This window comes from Cryphonectria parasitica, assembly GCF_011745365.1.
Source record: "Cryphonectria parasitica EP155 unplaced genomic scaffold M406scaffold_4, whole genome shotgun sequence".
Taxonomy (NCBI): Eukaryota; Fungi; Ascomycota; class Sordariomycetes; order Diaporthales; family Cryphonectriaceae; genus Cryphonectria; species Cryphonectria parasitica.
Window position 1 is genome coordinate 4,209,810 of NW_024468912.1, and position 21,203 is coordinate 4,231,012.

Consider the following 21,203-nt stretch of genomic DNA (forward strand, 5'->3'; position numbering starts at 1 on the left):
CGACGACGACGAAGAATAGGGGTTCAGCGCATGGACCCCCCTTTTCGAAGGGATCTGGGGCTGGCTGCTCCCGTGATCAGCACTAGCGGACGACAGTTCCCGTTTTTACTTTCCTTCGAGAACTTGTCTCACCTGTGCTGTGTCCATCCCTTCTTGAAAAGATCCCTTGAGTCTTCCAAACGGGGTGACGCTTGACTGCATCTTATCTGTGTAGTCTCGAACACACGGCTTGTTATCTTTCCATGTTTCTCTCTTCTCTTTCTCCCTTCTCCCTGTCATAACGATTCTCTTTTTTTCTTTTTTTTTTGCCTCTTGCTCTCGTAGAACTGTGTTAGTCTTGCTGCCCGACGAACTCTATTACGTCAGGGGGCCTCGAAATGTTGTGTGCTGATGTGTCCTTTCTTGCCACGTCGCAGCTCCAGAACCCGCGGCGGCCGAAGCAGCCGTAGCAGCCGAATCCGGGATATCCCATGCGCCTTCTCAGCTTCAACTTAGCTTGCTAGCACTATTATATTCTCAATCTCTTGAATGGTGACGCATGATATAAGTAGGGGTAGGTAGCAGGTCGCCAAATGATAGGACGATCTTTTGCAGCTCACGCATCTTCACATCTTAAGGTCTTCACAGCTGCTGGTATTGCAGGATCTTCGACCTGGTCGAGGCTCCAGCTCGTTGGTCATCGCTACCAAGTATATTCTAACAGTAACGCACTTCTTGATCTCGAGCTCCTAAAAAGCTTCCGTGCTTGGGAAGATTGGCCTCGAATATGGAAACTGCTGGCCAGAGGAAACGGTCGACTACAAGAAGAGAACCACATTTCCAGTTACATCTCGTTCTGAGTAAATCTGTCTTGGGTGGGATCCGACAAAATCGCCGTATATGTCGTGTCGTGACGGAGCCTCCCACATCGTTACTGAAAATTATTTGAGTAGATACTACATTCTTATTTTGCTAAATGAGCTGTTTACCCTGGAGCATCCTCTGTAACACTGATATTTAGCTGATTCATTATCTTCCTACTCACTTGCTATGAGTGAACAAATCATGCCAAGAGCTGTCACTGTTTGACTTATGTTGAGGAGTAATATGAAACGGGTTCATGATCTGCAGAAAGTATTGATACACATTATTTAATAGCGGTAGATGGTTCCTAGACGTGAGGCCTGCGCCATTATATGTACCTATGACAATTGATGGAATATAAAAATATTATTTGGTTCAACTTGAAAGGAAATGTCTACAATAGAAGAAAACACAAAATGGCACGTTCAAAAAGCGATTTATTGTTACAAGCGTGAAAGTTGAGGTCAACAGTATGTCCTAGAAAAGTTACGGTTGAGACAGATTATCTTCGATATTCCCTACAACAGTGGAGGCTCAGCTCGGCCACAGCATGAATGATGAGAATGCGTAGGAAACCACAGGACTCGGCAATTCCATGGTTCCAACTACACTCACAGATGCTCCTCGGATCATAATGGCCAAGTATTCAGATGTGCAGAAATACTACTTAAGTATCTATAAGTAAATAATTTACAACGACTATGTCTGGCCAACGTGGAGCTGACGTTACTAGATCGACTTGTTTTTGGAACAGTTCAAAACACCTTACATTATCCCAGACTGTTCTCTCAATAAGAGAACTGTGTTGCACGGAAAGATGCCATTCAGCTTTTATCTAAGCTTCTGCAACTTGCTCTATTCAAGCCTGCTCAGTCCTTCGCTTGTGATGGGATCCGAAGAATACGAGTCCTTGAAGCCACGACACTAGAACCTTCTTAGGAGCCCGTTCGTCACCTCCTTTCCTCTCTTGAAAAATGGACCATCTGAGAAGGCAGCCCTCAAGGATGATCATAGCACGAGGGGTGCACAGTTATTTCCCTTGATAACATACTCGAAACATTGAGTGGAGTTATTAGCAGACCTTTGGACAAGAATCTACAGAATGGCTACAGAATACCTTCACATCAGCCTTCAAACATCGATCTCTTGCTGATCAAGATTGACAGCATAGCTATCTTGAATAACATGCTTGACACTAATAATGTAGCATGATATTTCTACTGTGTGATGCATTAACTCGACTAATAAGCTAGAACAATTCTCACTATATCCGCTGAGAACACGAATAAAGGGTGTGGTGATAACACGCGCGCTCATGCCTCGCTGCTCAACTAGACACTCTAGGAGTCCGAAAACGCGGCTTCAGATTCATCTCCCAAAGACATGCGGGAGCGCCCACTTGATGGCGCACCCATCAACCTTCGCGCAGCTCCGCAAACATGCTCATCGAGAACGAAAATATAGCACCTCAGATAGACACTCAAGTATAGCTCATCTCTTATCAGACAGGCTCGATGGTGCAGTTCATCGCCCAACGGAATGGTCATGGTGAGTGCATCACAGAGGGCATCAGAGAATCTCTCAACACTCAAGCCCAGAACAAACTCGTACCATCAACAACATCAACAATTTCATCCTCGAGCGAAGCAGTGGGTCCGAGATTTGTGTGGCATAGATCCGAGGATCTAATTATGCTGATGTAGGTCCTCGGGGTCCCATCGGTTTGGCAATTTCGGGCCGAGCCCTTCCATCTCTTACATTGAAGCCAAAGGGCCGTGGAACTGTGATTGATTGGACTGCGCTCTGCACTATTTCTATTCATAAAATCAGACCCGTCTCATCTGAACGTTATTTGTGTTCTTGAACTGCCAACATAGTCTCAAAAAGATATGAAGGAATCTGGTGGTCATCACAAAGCATAGTGATCATCTGCCTATGGGATGATGCATACTTCAGTGTTTGTTTGGCATGATTAAGTAGGATTGAACCTATTCTGTTCGCTCAGGTCTATCCTCAGTATTTTATGTCCAACCGAGTGGGTTGTAATCACATCATCACATTGTTACCTTGGTCATGAGGCCACACACAAATCATAAAAATATTCAGATTAATAATTACATATGCTCCTACAGCTGAAGAACCTGATCAACGAGACTATATGCCAACTAAATGCCAGTATACAAATTTTCCCACATGCTTCAACATATTTTCAGCACTCCGATTTCCCAGATGCAATGTCTTGATCATTTGACAGTATGACAACTCCAGAATAACACATTATAATCAAGCTACTCAATGTAGCCATAGGTGCACTATAATATTGACATTCGTAAGTCAGTCTCAAGTAGCGGCAATAGGCAATGGCGAAGGCCAAACTTACGCAGTAAGAGATTGTGTCAGAACCGCAGGTCTCGGCCGTCGTATCGGCAGCGCAGGTATACGAAACGCCCGTGGTAGGATCGTCGTACTCTTCGATAGACTTTGTGCCGACAGCGCACAGGAAGTATTGCGAGTCGCAGATGCCAGGGGTATCGAGGACCGAAAGAGTGTGGAGGGTGTTGCAACTCGCGTCGTAGATGTTGTCTATGAAGAGACCTTGGTCAGTGGTGACGAGCATTAAAGGAAACAGGGAGGAGGATAGGGGATTATGAATAGGAAGCAATCATGAGGTATTCGTACATGTTGTCGCGGTGCCAGAGTCAGCTCCAGTACCTATGGCAACGACGTTGCCAGTGCAGACTGCATTGACAAGACCGCTGCCGCCGAGGACGGCAAGCAGGCCGGAGAGGGAAATTGCCCGAGAGTACATGTTGATCTGTTCTGACCAGGAATTACTTGCTGAGCAGATTTGATGTATTAGAGCTGCGTGAAGAGGAAAAGCAAGATCCGCAGTGTTTGACTGTGGGCCACCAACTCATTATAAACTTCAACAAAACCCACCCCTTTCCTCACGGGCATGTCCATAAGTACATCCAGACCTCCCCCTTTTCCCATTTCTCTTCAATTTTCAGCTCTCATGCTATGTTAGGTACAGAGGCGGCCAGCCTTCTTCGCCACGAAGCATCACTTTCTCCACCCGCCTTCTCTCTTTCTCACTCTTTTTCTCTGCTGCATATATTTACTATGGTAGGCTCAGGCACTACACAACATAGACTAATACATGCGTCTCCACCGTGCGCTGCTGGAGCGTCTTTATGGTGCGTAAACTAATTACTTAGCTACACGCTAGTGTCTCGAGTCGCCAGACTTGATTGGGTACTGCAGAGGAAATCCAGGAACGCCCGTGAGCTAGTTAGTGGCTGGAGATCGTGACTTGGCAAACCCCAGGCCAAGTCGGGTATGACCATTTGACCTGTCCCAGGAAAGCTTGTCTTCGTGTCAGTAGACTCGGCGCCAAGACTTACTGCGAAGCCACATGCCCTCAGACCAAAGCAGCGCGCTCGCTGCCTATGAGGAAGACACCAATCTGCAATTGGACAAATGATCTTCATTTTGAGGTCCGGATCTCGCTGCGGGTCCAGCCAAATCCGAGAATCTCTTTAGAATGGGGGGTTCTGGAGTTGTTGCCGCCTTTCTTTACCGCGCAGGACCCGCGTTGTCTAAGCCTGATAGAGCTTAATACGGCTCCGAGGTGCTAGAAATACGAACTGAGACTTGTTACTCAAACCTCTGCCAAAATTCGAGAAATACTTTGTCAAAGCGCTCTTGTCCATGATCAATAGTAAGTACTGACCTGTGACTCTCATCCTATCTTGTAGCGTTAGCAGATCTCCATTCTCTCTCTCCGTTGCTTCATGGTTCTCGAGGGGAGAAAGATAGAAAACAGGCTGCCACCGTGCCGTGACTTTGTGACTCCGTTCTCGTTATGAAAGAGCGGAAATTAACCAGCGACCACTTTAACTGAACGATGCCGGTGGGCCAGAACCTTTTTCACGCGTCGTATTCCCAGCGTCGCATATCTACGAGAACAGGGGACCAGTGTCCCGCGTTCGATCGAACGAGCCGCAGGTCCACAAACCCTGAGCTGATGAGAGATAAATATGTAAGGGGCCTGCAGACCTCGGCCGGTTTCCAACTCATTACAGCTTAGATACTAGCAAAAAGTCAAAGGTCTAGGCGCAAAGTCTTATCATCCATAAGCTTCTCGCTCTCTTCTGACTTTCTTTTTGGTGGGGCGGCTGGAGAATTTTCCGGACTTAAGAGGGGAGAAAGGGGGGGGGGGGGCAAGGCATCCAATCCCTGCCTCCAACCATCGACGAAGGAACAGAGAGAAGTGCTGGCATCTTCATCTCATGGGGGCCGGACTGTTGCTGCCTAGCGGGAGCTCCCATGACTGCTAGACATGTTGCTAGAGTCTCTCTCTGCTCCATGATGGATCGTGAGTTCGCTCTTGATCTCCCTTCCCCTCTCCGCCTACGCCTCGGAACACCGTCGATTTGAGCTATTTGGGCTGCCAGACACGACCTTTTTCGCCCTGCACACACCCTTCTCGAGCTGTTCCTTCCGAGGACAAACCCCAGGAGAGAATATTGCCAAAATAATTCCAGAGATTTCCCCGTCTAGTCCGCCTCGGCTTAGCCAGCGGCAGACAGAGCCGCACAGTCGGGCCCTTCGGAGACGTGGTCGAAGCACAGAGGATCCTCGCAAACAGCGGCGCCAGACCTAGAGATCCAGGGGCCCCCTTCTAATTACCTTGTTGAGAGGCGAGCTGAATGGGCGGGCGCCAGCTGTCCTCGTTGTGGCGTGGCGGAACCAGCAAACGCGCGGTGAATGGTGTAACTCAGCCGAGCTGAGCTCCAGGGATGAGTGCCTCGCTCGGAATAAGAAGTCTATTGCCAAAATCTCCGATTCGCGATAGTCGAGAGGACATGTTGTGAAGGGGGGTTGACAGTGAACATGGTTTATCTTCGACGTGGGCAGGCCTCGTTGGCTCGATCTTTCAGGCGTTCGACTACGAACTCTAGTGTAATGAGTGGGCTTACTACAAGAACCTCCGCTGGGAAGGGCAAGAACAAAAGCAGCCATACTGCTGTAGCGGCATACTGACATCGAAGCTTTGACGAGGTGGCCAACCTCTGCCAGGTCGACTTTTGATGCATACCTCAACATAGGAATGGGAACATGCGTCCTCAATCACCGTCCAACAACCAGAACGGTCGTTGTGAGCGACAAACTGGGAACATTTTTTTGACGGTGGGAAGGGCCGAGGATGTCGGGGCGGCTGCGAGACGGCGTGCCGTGTGGCAGGTCAACTGATATGTTAAGTAGCTGTAGTGAACTTCTAGAACCTGATTTCTTGTTTCGAAACGCCGATAGAGACATCTCTCAAGCATGGTTGTGCGTGGTTGGGGCCAAGGTTGAGTCTAAATGCTGGTGACTGCAGCTTATTAAGCGACAGACTTACTGATGCAGAAGCGAGCCTCACGCCTACCAACATGCTCAATTGCACCAGGCTCGGTAGCAGCAGGCAGTTGTGAAAACAAACCACTGTATCATCTTTCAAAATCTTTGGGTTGGCAAATACGTAAATGGACCATCATATCGTAGAGAAGCCGCAGAAATGGAAGGGCTAAGGGGTGGGAACGACATGGGAGGATTGATGAGGGAGAGCACTCTCTTCATCATGTCACCGCATCAAGCGATGAGCATCATGAAAAGAAAAGGCAGCACAGGGCTGGTGAGAGCAAAAATTCCGCCCAGGTCGGCCCCGAAGGACAAACCAGACTGGTCAGCTCCACGTTGTGCAATGCAGGCTTCCCAACCTACATTCCCTGATTCTTGATCCAGGGAACATCAGACAAGGTAAGTATGTCTTTCAAGCAGAAACTGACGGAAACTGGGGGGAAGGGGAGCGCCATTATATACTAGGGACCTGAGACGCACGGACCATCTGCGCACACCAATGACCGCCTTCCGTATCAGAGCTAGCTTGAGAGGCAGAATCGGAAAAAGTGCGCCGAAAGCTCCGGATCCTGTGATCTGTGAGCGCTGACTAACACAGACCCCTGCCAGTCCACATTTCGCAGCCCAAGCATCAAAAGAAGAATTCCAAAAATCTTCCTTCAGACTTCTTCCCTTCAGCCAGCAACGCCCAAGTCGACCAGATCACCCCGTTCCTCGCGACAAAACATCCATCACAATGGCCAAGGTTCAGAAGAGTACGTATACATCAATTGATACTGCTGTTATACACGTTGTCCGCGAGAACTCAAAGAAAACTGACGGTGCTTGCTTTCCCCAGCCCTCCACTCCTCGCGGCGCAAGTCCCGCAAGGCGCACTTCGAGGCCCCCTCGAGCATCCGCCGCAACATCATGAGCGCCCCTCTCTCCAAGGAGCTCCGTGAGAAGTACAACGTACGTATCTTAAGTATCCCACCTTCCCTCCCTTACTAGAAAATCGCAATCACCACTGTACGATTGCGTTCCTTGTGGCTCAGTCAACTGACAAACGCCCGTCAATATAGGTCCGCAGCATCCCCATCCGCAAGGACGACGAGGTCCAGATTGTCCGCGGTAGCAACAAGGACAAGGAGGGCAAGGTCACCTCGGTGTACCGCCTCAAGTACGTCATCCACGTCGAGCGTGTCACCCGCGAGAAGACCTCCGGCCAGTCCGTGCCTCTGGGCATCCACCCGTCCAACGTCGTCATCACCAAGCTCAAGCTCGACAAGGACCGTGAGGCCATCCTGGAGCGCATCAAGGTTGGCCGCGAGGCTGGTGCCAAGGGCAAGGCCGCTGCCAAATAAGCGGCGTCGATCTTTTAGATTGACAACGCTCCCGCCCAACAAAAAAGTAAAACTTTTACCACCTTACCCTTGACGGCACGGATGAACCATTGAGCGCTTGTGGGGAGGAACTCGGGGACGCACATCAAAAACAGCACAGCTTCTGATGGGAACAAAACGCGCACGCACGATTCGACAATGCGAGACCGACTCCTCGAGCATTCGTCAATCGAACATCATTTGGTCACGGTCTCGGCGTCACAACGGTACTGGAGGGGAAAATTGGAATGGTAGCATAAGAACTCGAATGCAAAACAAAAAAGGATAGAGCCTTCGTTGCTCAATGGCCATTTCACAAACCTCCAGCTGCTCGTCCTGCTGCGATGTGAAATGATCCATGGGAGGTCCTCCCGAAGCCCCGTCGACTTGCCCCGCCCCGGCTGCGAGAAGAGCGGCGCTTTTCTCTCATGCTCTTGCTATACTGATTTGCTCATTGCTAACACCACAGCTTCCACACTCTGCACCCCTTGTATATACGAGCCACCACATGACTGTTATTTACCGTCACGACAATCTCAAATGTGGTCAGGGCAATGCACCCCACGGTAGGCACTGAAAAGTAAGTCCTGTATGTATTGCAAGCCATGGTGAACCAAGTAAATAAATCGCCAGGAAATCTCCTCATCAACCTCTCTTCATGGTTAATGTCAGGTATACGCGTGGCGTAGAGCAAAACCAGCGGGGGCAACTATGAATCACCGCTCCTGCTCTCGCCTGCAGACCTCGTTCAGTTCAAGAAACTTTATTGTTTCCCTGGTGTTGGAGGTTTGATGGTGAGGTACATCAGTCTCTTTGAATGTCCTTCTCTATTGCTTAGACGTAGCATGTAGCTGAATCAATGTTATAATCATTCGTCGACTGAAAGATAATGTACCGCATCGTAGTCTGACTACCTGAATGAACATTTGCTGCTGCCAATACTTTCCCTTGAAGAACACGGTCAGCAGTTTGCGTGCAAGGCAAAGCCATTTTTACCTCCAAGTTGTAAACTTGAGCATACGTCCGTTGACGTTCCCCCAATTTGTATCCGAGATTTACCACCAATTTCACCCATGGATTACCGGAATTGGTTTGATAGAAGAATGTCACTACATTTATTGAACTAAACAGCCCTACGGTCTAAAAATCAGAGGATGTGCCTTTTTCTGCCTATGAGATGCTCCCTCCAAAGTTGTGGGCAATTGAATAGACTGTGACATTCTTCCTCATCATCCTGAACTGTGATACCATCTGGTGCGGTCAGTCCTCCCTCATTTGCCCAGCTTAATTCCATGTCGCCAGCGGCCAAAGTTCACATGCCTCCATCTTGCATTCGTATCAAAATTTCTCCCCCTCAACGACAGAAACAAAAGAAAAGAGAAAAGGAGTTATATGAACCCCTCCTATCATACATTGACAAAATGAATAACAACAATGTGTGTGTGCAACAGCCAGGCAACTGGCCGATGCGTTGTAAGACATGAAATATTGATGTTCACACTGGCCGAGGCCCGAGGGCCATCCGACAGTGTTGAAAAGATGACCGAGGTGCTCGGTAGTGTTGCGGCGTGACAATAATTGTTGACGGCTGAAATAAGGCACTGAGTTGGTCTGGCCATGCTGGAGTGGTGGTTTAGCCGGCCCAAGCGGATGCCTTGATGCCGACCATGTTGAGCAGGGTATCAGAGAGGCGCTCGGCCGGAGCTGGAGGGCAATTTTCCACAACCTTCTGGGTCATGAAGGTAGAAGTACCATTGGTGTTAGTCTCATTATCCTTGGACGGGGAGCCTCGGCTGGGGGAGCTGATGGTACCAGAAATGGTAGGGCTGAGGGAGGCAGCAGCATGACCGGTAAATTGTGGGAGGTAGCCCTGGGCCGTGGTAGAGCTGACAGTGCTGGGAAGGACCTCGCTGGTTGTAAGACCCCTCTTGAGCATACTGTGCCAGATTCTGGACCTGTATGAATTGTCAGAAGGAAACACCAGAGAGCTGGAAGCGGAAATCATACGCAGCCCCATTGATTCTTGAATCATGATAGTCCGCACTTCTCGTCTCGCTCACATCCTTGCAATGAGAACCCTCGGATTCCATCTCACTGGACTTGGTCTCAGCCAGTGCCTTCTCGAACTCCTCACTATGGTCTTCAGCCTGGCTGATGAAAGATGGTGAAGGACTGATGGATGGGTCGTTGCTGATGTTGTCAGCCTCCTCCGCTTTCAACAAGTTATCGTTGGGAGCGACACCAGGGGAAAGCTTAACGCCCTTGTCATTCTGATGAGGGTATCCATAGTTGATCTGAGGCACATCAATAGGCCTGCGTGACCGTTGGGGAGATCCACTGCAAGGAATGTTCTTAGTTGGCGAGGGAGGGTAGAAATTCTTGCCATCGTACTTGGGCAAGCCCTGGCTAACAGAGCGAGAAGCCTTGCCCCAGTACATGTGGCGGGCTTGCAGCTCTTCATCAGTCAACTTGCGACTGTACTCGTACTCAATTCGGTGATGAACAGAGTAAGGATTCACATCCTGAGGTAGAGTGCCGACCAGGTAAGGCTCGCCAAGATTGTTCCGGCCATGGTTGGGTGATTGGCCTTGGGCTGGCGGATTGGCAAGCTCCTGAACCTGTTGAGACATGTTCCAGGCCTTGGCGCCCGCAGCCACGAGCTTCTTCTCTGCAGCCTCAAGCTGCTCTTGAGTGATGTCCTCACCAGCCTTGGCTGACTGCCAGTGCTTGCTTGGATCCTTGGTCACTGGCACTGTGAAGGCTGACACAGAGCGCGGCTGAAAGACAGGTGCAAGAGCAGCACCACTGGGCAGGGTAGTCTTCCTGACGGTGTTCACCATCAGCCGATGATGATCAGGGCCAGGCTCATCATTGTAGGAGGCAGTGCTGCTCTTGTTTGAATTGAGACCAACTGAGTCACGAGAGGCAAACTTCCTTCTCACCTTGGGCTGAGGGTGGGTGGACATGGTTGTTGCTTTGCTCTCCTTGCTCTCCTCGGACTGAGACTGGGATGTCTTGGTGGATGGTGCTGACTCTCGACCACCTGATGAGGAGACATCCTCCTTGACTTTCTCAGACTTGGGGTAGTGCTTCTCCTCGTACTCAGACTGCGCCTTGAAGACACGCTCAAAGCGATCTATATCAGCCTGTAGTAGATTGATCTTGTTTTCCATGTCCTTTTCGTCAATCTGGTGCTTGTTGTACTGTACTTGGTCCTCATGGTACTTGAGGTTGGCTCGAAGGCCATCAATTTGCTTCCGAGTGATCTGACTTGGGCGAATGGAAGAGATGGGAGGCTGAGAGTGTGGCTGTGGAGTCGGCTGGCGAGACGAAAGTGGCACCGTGTTCGTGGGCTGTGTAGCACCCTGATGCGGCTGCGGTCCAAAATGTCCCATCGAGCCGACCGGGCCCATAGGTCCCACTGGCCCCATGGGTCCCATCATTGAGGCCATGGTCATAGGAGGAGGCATCATCATGGGGGTACCTGGGAGGGGAGGGCCCGCGTAGCCTGGAGGAGGCGGCATGCCCATATATCCTGGGTACGGCGAGGGGAACATGGGGAACATCCACTGCTGCCCGTTGTACATGAAGGGCCTGCCGTGGTCGAACTGCTCGGGAGGCGAGAGCCTGATCTCCGCCTTGACCGACGCAGGTTCAGAAGAACCGTTCATGTTTTCCTCAGCCCGCTTGGCCTGGTTCTCCTTGAGTGAGGCTTCCTGCGTGGCAGGTGCCGCGGGTGCATTGGGCATTGGCATGGGGAACGGGTAGCCGTGGGGCATCATAGGCATTGGCATGCCAGTCATGGGGTGAATGGGAGACATGCTTGGGTGAAAACCAGGATAAAAGAAATGCATCGGGTGCGGCATTCCCACGACATGGACAGGCTGCTTCGGGGCTGTGGCGGGAGTTGGCTCGGGCTGGCTGCCATTGTGGACATTCTCACCATCCTTGGGGCGCTTGGCGGTAGGAGAGACCGTGTTGCGCGTGTTGGGAACGATGCGTCCTCCAGCGGTGACACGAACGTGTGTGGGCGAGACGACCGCCTTATAGAAACGCTGGAACCCCTCGTGTTGCTGAGCGTTGGTACCGGTCGGAGCAGACAGAGGCTCATTGTTGGCGCCCTCAAAGCTGCTTCGGCCCTGGTACTTCCACTCCGCGGCCTGATCAGACTCAGAGACTGAAGCAGCAGTCATCTTGGCGTCAGCCGTGGCAGTCGAGGACGGCTGGACAGGCTGGACAGCCTCAGGCCTTTGAGCGCGGCGGCTCATGGTTCCCTTGAAGACGACCTCGTCAGACGTGGTAGAAGAGGAGTCGTCACCGGTGCGCTTGCCACTACGCTTCAGCGTGTTCGTATTGGAGGTATTCGAGTTGTAGCTGCGGGAGCTGACACGCGACTTGGTGCGGAGCATCTCTGCTACCAGAAAATCGTCAGCTGGGATACGGAGAGGGCATGCCAAAAGGAAAAGGAACGAGACACTGTAGATGGTGGGCATACCAAGCTCGTTGTCCCGAAAGGCAACAGCAGCGATGGAGTCCGGAGATGCAATGGTTCTCAGATCAAGCAGCTCCTCAACACTGTACGTGTTGGGCTTCATCCTGATGTCTGTGTATGCAAAGATGATGTGTGTTCTGTGTGTCCTGGAGCAGTGCCAGCGGAACTGAGTGGGAAAGACCCAATGCCTGTTGGGAGCTTCTGTCGTATACGTGAGCTGAAGTACAGAGAGAACAGCGGGCAGAGCTATGGTGTCCTGGTAGTTGTGTGAGTCCATCAGTTTCTGGTCTAAAAGCTGGCACAGGATGAACTCGGGAACAGTGCCATTGTCGATGCTGAAAGGGATGGGATCGATGATGTTGGCACGAGGCCTAGGAGTTTTGACCTCGATGAGGGTGCATCTTCGACAGCTCCGTAGCAGGTATTTGACCTCAAGGAGGGTGGCAGCAGTCATGGGGACGTCGTTCTTTTGAAGCTCCCATAGCGACTTCAGGAGGAGCTTGCTTCTCTTTCGAGGCGTGGTTGGAGCCATCCTGAATGCTGCAAAACCCAGGAGATGGGCTAGCAAAGGGAAACAAAAGGAAGGGTGATGCTGTGGTGCTGTGGTGGTGAAGGCAGGTAGGAAGGCCAAGGAAGAAAGAAGTTCAGGTGAAAGGAACAACGCAGGTAAAAAGACAGAAGCAATATGTAGTAGAGCTTACTGAAAGACTGTGTCTGCGAAGGCAATAGTGGGGACCAAGATCGACCAGCCAGCTCTTGTGGCATTAGTATTTCACACGTTCACACAATGGTGGAGATTTTGTCCTTCGGTCCCTTCTTTTGTCTGTCTGAGGTGGCCTCTCAACAGAAGTGAATGATTGAAGGTCGGCAGTGAAGGAGGAAGGAAACTTTGGGGCAGCAAAACATCAAATGGTATCAATACACAGCCGTTGGCCCAATTGCTCAAGCAGAAAACGAGGGGTGGCGATCAAAAAAAGGAGGGACAGGTTGGTGATGTTGTTCTCGTGCGGGGAGGGTGATTTGGTGGTGAGGAGAAAGTCAATAAAGCTTGAAGAGGAGGACTGGGCAGAATATGAAGATCAATATTTATCAACCATGACTGGGGCAAGGGGGAGGCGCCTTCCTGTGGTATGAGTGTCTGTCTTGAGCAGGCCTGTCTGTATTGGGAGAGTGCTCCTCTGCTTGTGATACTTGTGCCTTCCCATCCAACATGGGCACTGCTACCACATGATTAGCCTTCATCAGGCAAATGTCTTGTCATCTGTACCCTCAAGACAACATTGTCCCTTCCACAGCATCATGCGCAGCACGAAGCTTGCCATTTCGCAGCTTCGACCTTACCAACACCTGCTTGAAGACTCTGCCCTGGGCAACTCACCAATGTCGGAAGAAGCTGTTTTGAGCCAGGTGATTGGTTCTCTCTCCTCCATTGCCCACCAAGAAGGAGGGAAAAAAGTCTACTACAGGTATCCCCAGACGCCTAACGTCCAGTTTGCACCCGCAGCGCTTCTCATCAGCCCTCCGGCGCCCATACTCTGCCTCTGCGCAATCTTCTGATCCACCTCGCCCGGCCGCGAGGCACCGATAACGCCTTGCTCCCTCCACGCCTCTCTCTCGACGATCGCGAGGGCAGGTACCTTCAGCAGGCTGAGCAGGCTCGCCCCGCTCCACGCCCCGAGGGACTCGATCACACGCAGCTGCCCCTGGAGGCCCCTCTTCTCGCCCTTCCTTCGCCGGACCTGCTCCTCGACCGGATCTGGCTCCTGCTGTGCATCTGACGGCGCGTCTACCCATACGCCGTCCTGCTCGTGGCCCCCTACGCCACCGCCACCGGTGTCTTGTTGAGATGGCACACCCGTCGGCCCGTCGTCGTCGCTGCTTGCCTGCCTGCTCCCTCGTCGTAATTTTGGGTTGGTCTTGTAGGCTGCCACCCCCTTGCCCTGAACAGGGTCCCAGCCGTGGGCCTGTACGAGCTGGCTCACCTCATGGAGGATCCGGCCACGCAGGCCAAGGACTTTAGAACATCCTCCAGTAAAAATAATTCGGGCCATGCAGATGCCTCGAACGTCTAGGGGAAGTTTGAGCAGAGTGCGGTAGATCAACAGCGGGAGTGGCAGTTCATTGTCGTCAAAGAATGGTGGCGGATGTTGCGAGTCGAAGAATGTAGTCTCGGCAGGAATGGAAAGCTGGTTGTAGGTCATGTCGAGTCTCGTCGGAGGGGACGTTGAGGTCAGTGGAATCGAGGTGCTCGATGGTCTCACCGCAGTCGTAGGCGGTGTCGCCGTCGATGCCTCTGACTCGTCCTGCTCCGTAACTGTCGGCAGGCCCTCTTCCTGTTCTTGTGATGGTGCATCTCTGCCAGCAGGTTTGCACCACGTCAACCTGGTGGCAACATCCTCGCACTCCTCAAACGAGACCACGCGTTCCGTCCTCTCGTCGCTGTCAGACGTTATAGGAGGATCAGGCGAAGAAGTCTGCTGGCCGCCACCAAGGGCAGACGCCAGCAGATCATGCGTCCTCTCCACCAGCATCTTGCCAGCACGAACGCTCCGGCAGGTCTGCACCTCTCTGTACTCGTACACGGCCGTCACAACCGTCTCGGCCCAGCCCATGTCGACAACCAGCGCCGATCGCACGCCAGCTGAGACGGCACAGGCAACGGATGAAGACATGAGCGACACGGCAGGTGTGTGAAACCGGCTGAAGAGCGTGGCCAGCATCGTAGCCAGTAGTGGTACGGGCGTGCCAGACGGCAGCACAGCAACGACCCTCCGCGGGCGCGAGTCGATGAGGAGGTACCTAAAACAAAACAAGCCCAAACCAAGGTTAGCCCAGCCAGTTTTTCTTTCTATTTGCGCCTTCTTCCTCGTCGGCAAAACAGGGCCTACCTGTTATATGCCTCCCGCAGCGCTCTCTCCAGCCGATCCCCCACCAGGCCCAGATCCAACCCTCTCACATCCGCGCGCCACATCTCATGCTCCTCCCCCCACCCTCTCCTACGCCAACCATCCTCATAACCCACCTCCCACCTCCGAAAATCCCCGACCCGCCGCGCCTGCTCGGGCCCACACCCTACAGACGCCTTGGGCGCCGCGTCTCCCGCGAACCCGACGCGCACCCGCCGCGCCCCTAGCTCCACGATCAGCACCTCGTCCTCAGCGCGCAGGCTAGACGGCGAGCTGAACGTCGGCGTCATGGGCGGGATCGCGCGGAGGGGCGTGCGCGGGTTGCTGCCGCCGCTGGCGTCTCCGGAGGCGGATGTGACATTGGACGTGTTGATGCTGGCCGTCGCGCCGCCGCGGATGGAGGAGACGGCGCGGTGGGGGAGGGTGTGGCTGGGGGCCGCCATCTTTTCTGTTGGAACAGGACAACCTGAGGAGAGATGGAGGCCTGCATACGACAAATATGTGTCGTTTCTATGTAAGTTGAGTTTTTGTTGATCTGCACTAGGTGGAACAAGACAAGATGTTGAGAAGTGATGCGCGATGCTGGTTTGCAAGGCAGGGGGTACGTACCGAACCCGAACCCTAGCAGAAATACCTATTGTCATGATGACCTCGCCTTGTCAGGCGAGACACGACTAAATATAAGAGAGAAAGAAGAAGAAGGGAAAACAAGAAGAAAACTCAAGTTGACTCCCACCAAGAAAGGGCCATTTCCATTTTTAAGTTTTATTGAATCTTTTCCTTTAAAAATCTATTTACTTGCTATGCGTTAGAGAGGATCGAGAGGGATGCAGCAGGTGTGAGGGGAATCAGTCTTTTGATTCTGAGAGGAGCAATATCTAATACATCATATACTACTTGAGGTTTCATCCCGTTGTCTATAATCTATTCCGTCCCAGATGCATATGTTTTCGCTTTTCCATAATGCGACCATTCATCAAGCCACAAACCTCTTTTCTTCCAAGGCCGAAACGCCAAAATTTCCAGATAGCAAGAAGGAACAAGAAAAGGAATAAAAAAAAAAAAAGTCATCATGCGTCTCAATATCACGACTCTCGTTTTTCTTTCTTTCTTTCTTTCTTAATATACAGCAGCCAGCTTCCACCCGACACGTCTCACCCTGACCATGAGCACAAAGGAGGCACCGGCCACACAGAAGACGCCCGACCAGATCTTGATACCCAGCCAGCCGCTGGCCCCGTCGATGAGGGCACCATTAATGGGGTTCGCTGTGAGCCCTGCGACGGCACAGAGCAACATGACGATGCCGACGCGGAACCCGAGCTCAGGGAACGGCGAGATGGCCATGACCAGCGGTGTGATGAGGGAGACATAGGCGCCCGAGAAGAAACCAAACAGGACGGCGAAGGCGATGAGGGGGCCGTTGCCCGTGGCGGGGATCCAGAGGGCCAGGATCCACAGGCCCGACAGGTAGCAGACGATGACATAGATGTTGTAGCGGCCGATCTTGTCGCCGAAGAAGCCAGCGAACAGGCGGCCGAAGAGGGAGCCGGCGTTGAGGATGGACAGCAGGTACGCGGCGAGGTCGGTGCTCATGCCCGCGGCGATGGCCTGCACGGGAAGGTAGTCGATGGGTACGAAGAAGCCGTAGCTGAAGAAGAAGAAGCCCGCGGTGATGAGGAGGAAGTCCACCTCCTTTAGCGGCTTGGCGAGCTGGGTGGCGCTGACAGGGTGCGGCGACGGGGGATAGAAGCCGCGGACGGTCAGGTTGGCGATGATGAGGAGGAAGAGGATGAGGAACCCGCACGTCCGCATCGCCCAGGGGAACCCAATCTCGGAGATCAGACGTGCCACGAGGATAGGGAAGATGACACCGCCGATACTGGATCCCGTGAACATAATGCCGAAGGCCGCACCACGCTTCTTGTTGAACCATCCAGCAGCGCATGTCACGGCTAGAGTGAAAAGACAGATCAGCCAGGGAATTCATAGAAAGATGTGGGGAAGGGGGAGGGGTGCGAGATATGGAATGGAAAGAGAGGCCTTCTTACATGGCTGGAAGATGCAGGAAGCACCAATGGCGGAGCACACGCCCTGGGCGAGAAGGATCTGGTAGTACTCTGTTGCGAGGCTGGTCATCATGATCCCGAGTACGTGTAGGACTGTGCCGACGATAAGCAAGAGGCGTGGACCATAATGATCATAGATGATGCCGACGAATGGTCCCTGGAAGAAGAGAAAGGGAAAAAAGCATGAGTTAGTAACCAAGAACGTCGCCTATACTGTATAGAGTCTGAAGTCAAGGAGCGGGGAAAAGGGAAGGAAGACGACTTACCAAACCCATCATGAAGAAGATCTGTAGCGATGGGATCCATGCCACGGTGCTTGCTGAATACTGATTGAGGAGTTCACTCTGATAATAGTCCTGAAAGACACCCACGGCTAAGCTCGACGTCAGTATGGAAGAGATGCATAATAAGTACCTATGACGGGTATCAGGTTGGGACTGTTGTTGTACGTACAATTCAGCCAGCCGAAGCTGCAGAAAGAGGTACACCAAACACCCAGGACACAGAGCCAGGCGGTTGCACCGCCATCAGGAGGCTGTAGGCCACCGCCACCCCAGGCATTGTTGGCAGGGGCCGCTGTCTTCTCATCTGCGCTGCCGGATAACTCCTGGGAAGTATCGGCGGTGGTACCGTTCTCGATGTCGGTAGTCGAGTCGCCGGGGAGCTTTTCTTTGCTTGTGTTCGACATGGTGGAGTGCTGTCGCGAAAAGGGAACAAGGGAGAAAGGCCGGAGAGGAAGATCGATGATGTTCCTGGCTACATACAGAGACACACGTCCTTTCAAGGAATGAAAGGAACTACTTTTTCTGCAAAGTGGATTTGGCCGTAGATTTAGTATTATATAGTCTCTTCGGGGCTCTGACTCGGCTTTATAGCAACGGCCTATCGACACGATCTCATGGAGGATGTGGGTGGTGGGGCCTCGGGGCGATTACAAAACGCCTTGCCAAAGTGACTCTTGACGGAGAGACAGCCCCACGGGCTGGAGGTAATCCATGTCAATGGTCTATCCATTTTTAGTCTCGCCGGCTCTAAAGGGGCTTTAGGGGTACAGAAAAGAAGAGAAAATCTCTAATTAAAATGAGCGAGAAGGCTAAAATTCATGCCGCTCTGGGGTTGTTGACGTTTGATGATGTTTTCAGACGGGACCGGGCGTAAAATACGCCATTATAAGCCCGAGACCGTTAGCTGACTAACGTCCTCGGCACTAAAATCAACGTCGTGCCTCCCCATTGAAAAGGAGCCGCCCCGGGATACGACCGAAGGGCCGTTCCAGACTAAGAGGGTCACTTCCCACCCACTCGGGCCCTCTTAACAAGGCATCAGGGGAGTTTTATTACCGCCATCCCGCTCCAGGGCCACGTATGGCAGGCAGAGACCAGAGTATGCCGACATGAGCTCTCATTCGACAGAGGACCGGCAGAGTGCCACCGCACCGCCCGAGGAGGCTGAAGGAGGGGAACAACCAGAAGACCGGCGAACATCATCTGTTGAGCCGGCGGCTGACCCTCTTCTCTCCCGCTCTTGTTACCCTTGCAATCAGAGAAAGATACGGTGTGACAGGCGTTCGCAATGTTCGGCCTGCAGGCGCTCGGGCCGGACCTGCTTGTACCCGCCCCCCGGGCCTCGGATACGGCGCACCAAGCGGACCATAGTCGCTGATATGTCCTCACGCATCTCGAACCTGGAGAGAAGCCTCAAGAGGGCCAGGCAGGTTGATGCTGATGCTGAGGCTGAAGTTAGAACGTCTCGAAAGAATCAAAATCCGGGTCAGTCCAGACAGGATATTCTCATACAGAAGGGCTCATCAAGCCAGTACTTCAACGAGGTCCTGCTGTCTAGAGTTATCAAAGAAGTCAGCATACACTCAAAACCATTCATGCCATGGTGGGGGTTGCAGTTTGGAAGAAAGAGAGAGAAAAAGAGAGAGAGAGAGAGATATTTTGAGAACGAGAGAAGTCTCTGACAAAGCAAAACGTGTAATAGGAACACTGCATCGACTCTGTACTGACGCCCCCAGAGTCGACCCCGGGCCCGGTAGTACCCTCGCCTTTTAATCCTCTGGGCATTATCTCCTCGCCTGACCCGACGATATCACCAGCCAGCCTCCATCCGCCCAGCCATATGGCCGTGCGGCTGTGGTCGATCTATGTGGACAACGTTGAGACCTGCGCCGGGCTGAGACTCCTGCATCTCCCCACCGACGAGGTCAAGGTGTACTCGGTCATCAACGACCCTGCGTCGGCGTCTTATGAGCACCTGGCACTGACTTTCGCCATCTACTATGCCTCCACGATCTCGCTTGAGCCTGCAGACGCGGAGCTGGTCCTCAAGGAGGATAAAGAGACCATGCTTCTCAGGTTTAAGCTCGGCCTTGAGCAAGCCTTTGCGCACGGGAACTTCCTGGACCGCCCTACTATCTCTGGCCTGCATGCTCTAACAATCTATGTGGTACGTCTTTGCTGTATCTCTCCCACAACATCATCACCGGCAATAGTACCACCGCCGCACATGGTCGTCATCCCTGACTTGGACTCTAGGCTGCACTTCGGATGCACAACCGCGGCAAGGGAATATGGATCCTGAATGGTCTTAGTATACGCATCGCCCAGTCGCTGGGACTACACCGTGACGGGAAGCGCCTGGGCCTCTCTCCGTTCCAGGCAGAAATCCGTCGCCGTCTGTGGTGGCATCTCTTGAGCAGGGACAGCCGAGGGGGTGAGGACTACGGTCTCGAGAACACCAACGGCCCGCTGCTCATGTCGGATGTCGATCTCCCCGCCAACGTGCACGACACAGATCTCACACCCGACATGGTCTCGCCGCCCAAGCCAAGGGAAGGATGGACGACCATGACCTTCTCCCTGATCGCCATCGAGCTCTTCAAGACGATGCAGACGCTGGCGGCCATGGCTGCGACCTCACCGCCGACCTCACCCCCGAGCGAGGCAGTCCGGGCCAAGACCATCCAGGAGCTCCGGGCACGGCTCGACGAGTGGATGGCTTGGTGTAACCCGGTGATCCCACAGCAGCGTCTGACCCTGTTCTGCGCGCGGTTTCTGCTCAAGAAGACCGACTTCGTCACGAGGCTACAGTGGATCCTCCTGCAGCAGCGGGCTGGCCTGCACTCGGACTTTGCCACTGAGGAGAACCTGGACGTGGCCCTCGAGATCCTGGAGCGCAAGATGTACAAAGACGACGGCCTCCTGAAGCAGTTTGCCTGGACCAGGAGAGCCTACCCGCAGACCAACGTCATGCTATACGTCCTGCTGCACCTGTGCGTGAAGCCCGAGGGCCCGCTGATTGATAGGGCCTGGGGCGCCATCGAGGCCTTCTTTGCCGAAGACGTGCCCCGTGAGCCCGCCACCGGGCTCGGCCCGAAGCTGTTGGTGCTAGTTGTTCTCAGGAAGAAGGCCGTGGCCGTTCGAGAGAAGCTGCACAGTAGGAGACCCGGGTTGGGGAGAGACGGCGCGCCCGAGCCAGGACTGGCGTTAGGAGAGCACTCATCGTCCACCTCTGTGGCGGGTGTAGGAGGTCCTGCTGTGGGCTTGGAGCACACGGTGGCGGACGAGTATGGTCTCGACAACAGCTTGGTGGACTGGCCGGACTGGGCGGCTCTGGTGCAGGACTTTCAGCTTGACACCACCGACGTCTTTCTGTAGTGACCCCACCCGCCCGGGAATAGGTGTTGAGAGATCAACAAGAGTCTCTCCTGTACCAATGTTGTCACACACACAACGATGCCCCGGCGCAATGAAGAACAACACGCTGCCCTCTGAGAATTGGGCCATCCTTTGAGAGAAGACGACCACCCGCCAAGCAGGGTAACCTTCTCTTTCTCTGCCTTGTCTGCTCTGCACTTCGCACCCGCACAAGATTCCCTCCAAAACACAACTGCCCAGAGTGCACCTGATGTCAACGCCTAAGATTCTTGATTTCAAGTAAAAGAACAAGTTTAGAGTGTGACAAGATGAATTGGGGTTTTGCTGGCTGACAAGGCTGAAAGGTGGAGTGGAGCCGTCTCTGTGGTAACGAGACCGGGCAACCCCTGCACTCTTGGCTCAATAGGGTAAGATGTCAATAAAGCTGCTCTTGCCGTCCGTCTGTCCGTTCCTTCTTTCATTGACGA

General features: G+C 52.9%; 6 protein-coding genes across 6 annotated transcripts; 2 read left to right on the forward strand and 4 right to left on the reverse strand.

Moving 5' to 3' along the window:
- Window positions 1–3,131: 3,131 nt before the first annotated feature.
- Window positions 3,132–3,652, reverse strand: M406DRAFT_68707 (uncharacterized protein; the record flags this gene model as incomplete). The annotated part of the gene is made up of 3 exons (XM_040925191.1): window positions 3,132–3,155; window positions 3,224–3,426; window positions 3,556–3,652. 3 exons carry the CDS (start codon window positions 3,650–3,652, stop codon window positions 3,132–3,134), a joined length of 324 nt encoding a protein of 107 aa, XP_040777321.1.
- A 3,290-nt stretch (window positions 3,653–6,942) lies between these two features.
- On the forward strand, window positions 6,943–7,924 carry M406DRAFT_356307 (ribosomal protein L24). Its single transcript, XM_040923408.1, has 4 exons — window positions 6,943–7,001; window positions 7,085–7,197; window positions 7,308–7,647; window positions 7,668–7,924. The coding sequence occupies exons 1-3, from the start codon at window positions 6,983–6,985 to the stop codon at window positions 7,587–7,589; spliced, it is 414 nt and encodes a 137-aa protein (XP_040777322.1). The 5' UTR covers window positions 6,943–6,982; the 3' UTR covers window positions 7,590–7,647; window positions 7,668–7,924.
- A 1,316-nt stretch (window positions 7,925–9,240) lies between these two features.
- Window positions 9,241–12,631, reverse strand: M406DRAFT_330188 (uncharacterized protein; the record flags this gene model as incomplete). The annotated part of the gene is made up of 4 exons (XM_040920489.1): window positions 9,241–9,562; window positions 9,615–10,498; window positions 10,550–12,039; window positions 12,103–12,631. The coding sequence occupies 4 exons, from the start codon at window positions 12,629–12,631 to the stop codon at window positions 9,241–9,243; spliced, it is 3,225 nt and encodes a 1,074-aa protein (XP_040777323.1).
- A 928-nt stretch (window positions 12,632–13,559) lies between these two features.
- M406DRAFT_257185 (actin-like ATPase domain-containing protein) lies at window positions 13,560–15,448 on the reverse strand (the record flags this gene model as incomplete). Its single annotated transcript, XM_040917159.1, has 2 exons — window positions 13,560–14,898; window positions 14,988–15,448. 2 exons carry the CDS (start codon window positions 15,446–15,448, stop codon window positions 13,560–13,562), a joined length of 1,800 nt encoding a protein of 599 aa, XP_040777324.1.
- Window positions 15,449–16,124: 676 nt separating this feature from the next.
- Window positions 16,125–17,762, reverse strand: M406DRAFT_38721 (uncharacterized protein; the record flags this gene model as incomplete). Its single annotated transcript, XM_040924069.1, has 4 exons — window positions 16,125–16,960; window positions 17,057–17,231; window positions 17,341–17,452; window positions 17,524–17,762. 4 exons carry the CDS (start codon window positions 17,760–17,762, stop codon window positions 16,125–16,127), a joined length of 1,362 nt encoding a protein of 453 aa, XP_040777325.1.
- A 705-nt stretch (window positions 17,763–18,467) lies between these two features.
- Window positions 18,468–21,172, forward strand: M406DRAFT_290817 (uncharacterized protein; the record flags this gene model as incomplete). The annotated part of the gene is made up of 3 exons (XM_040918924.1): window positions 18,468–18,929; window positions 19,061–19,525; window positions 19,615–21,172. 3 exons carry the CDS (start codon window positions 18,468–18,470, stop codon window positions 20,734–20,736), a joined length of 2,049 nt encoding a protein of 682 aa, XP_040777326.1. The 3' UTR covers window positions 20,737–21,172.
- Between the last annotated feature and the right edge of the window lie 31 nt (window positions 21,173–21,203).

Bases quoted from the DNA above. Each gene is read 5' to 3' on its own strand.
- M406DRAFT_356307 (XM_040923408.1), top strand. The intron at 7,198-7,307 runs GTACGTATCTTA...CCGTCAATATAG, and splicing joins AGCTCCGTGAGAAGTACAAC to GTCCGCAGCATCCCCATCCG.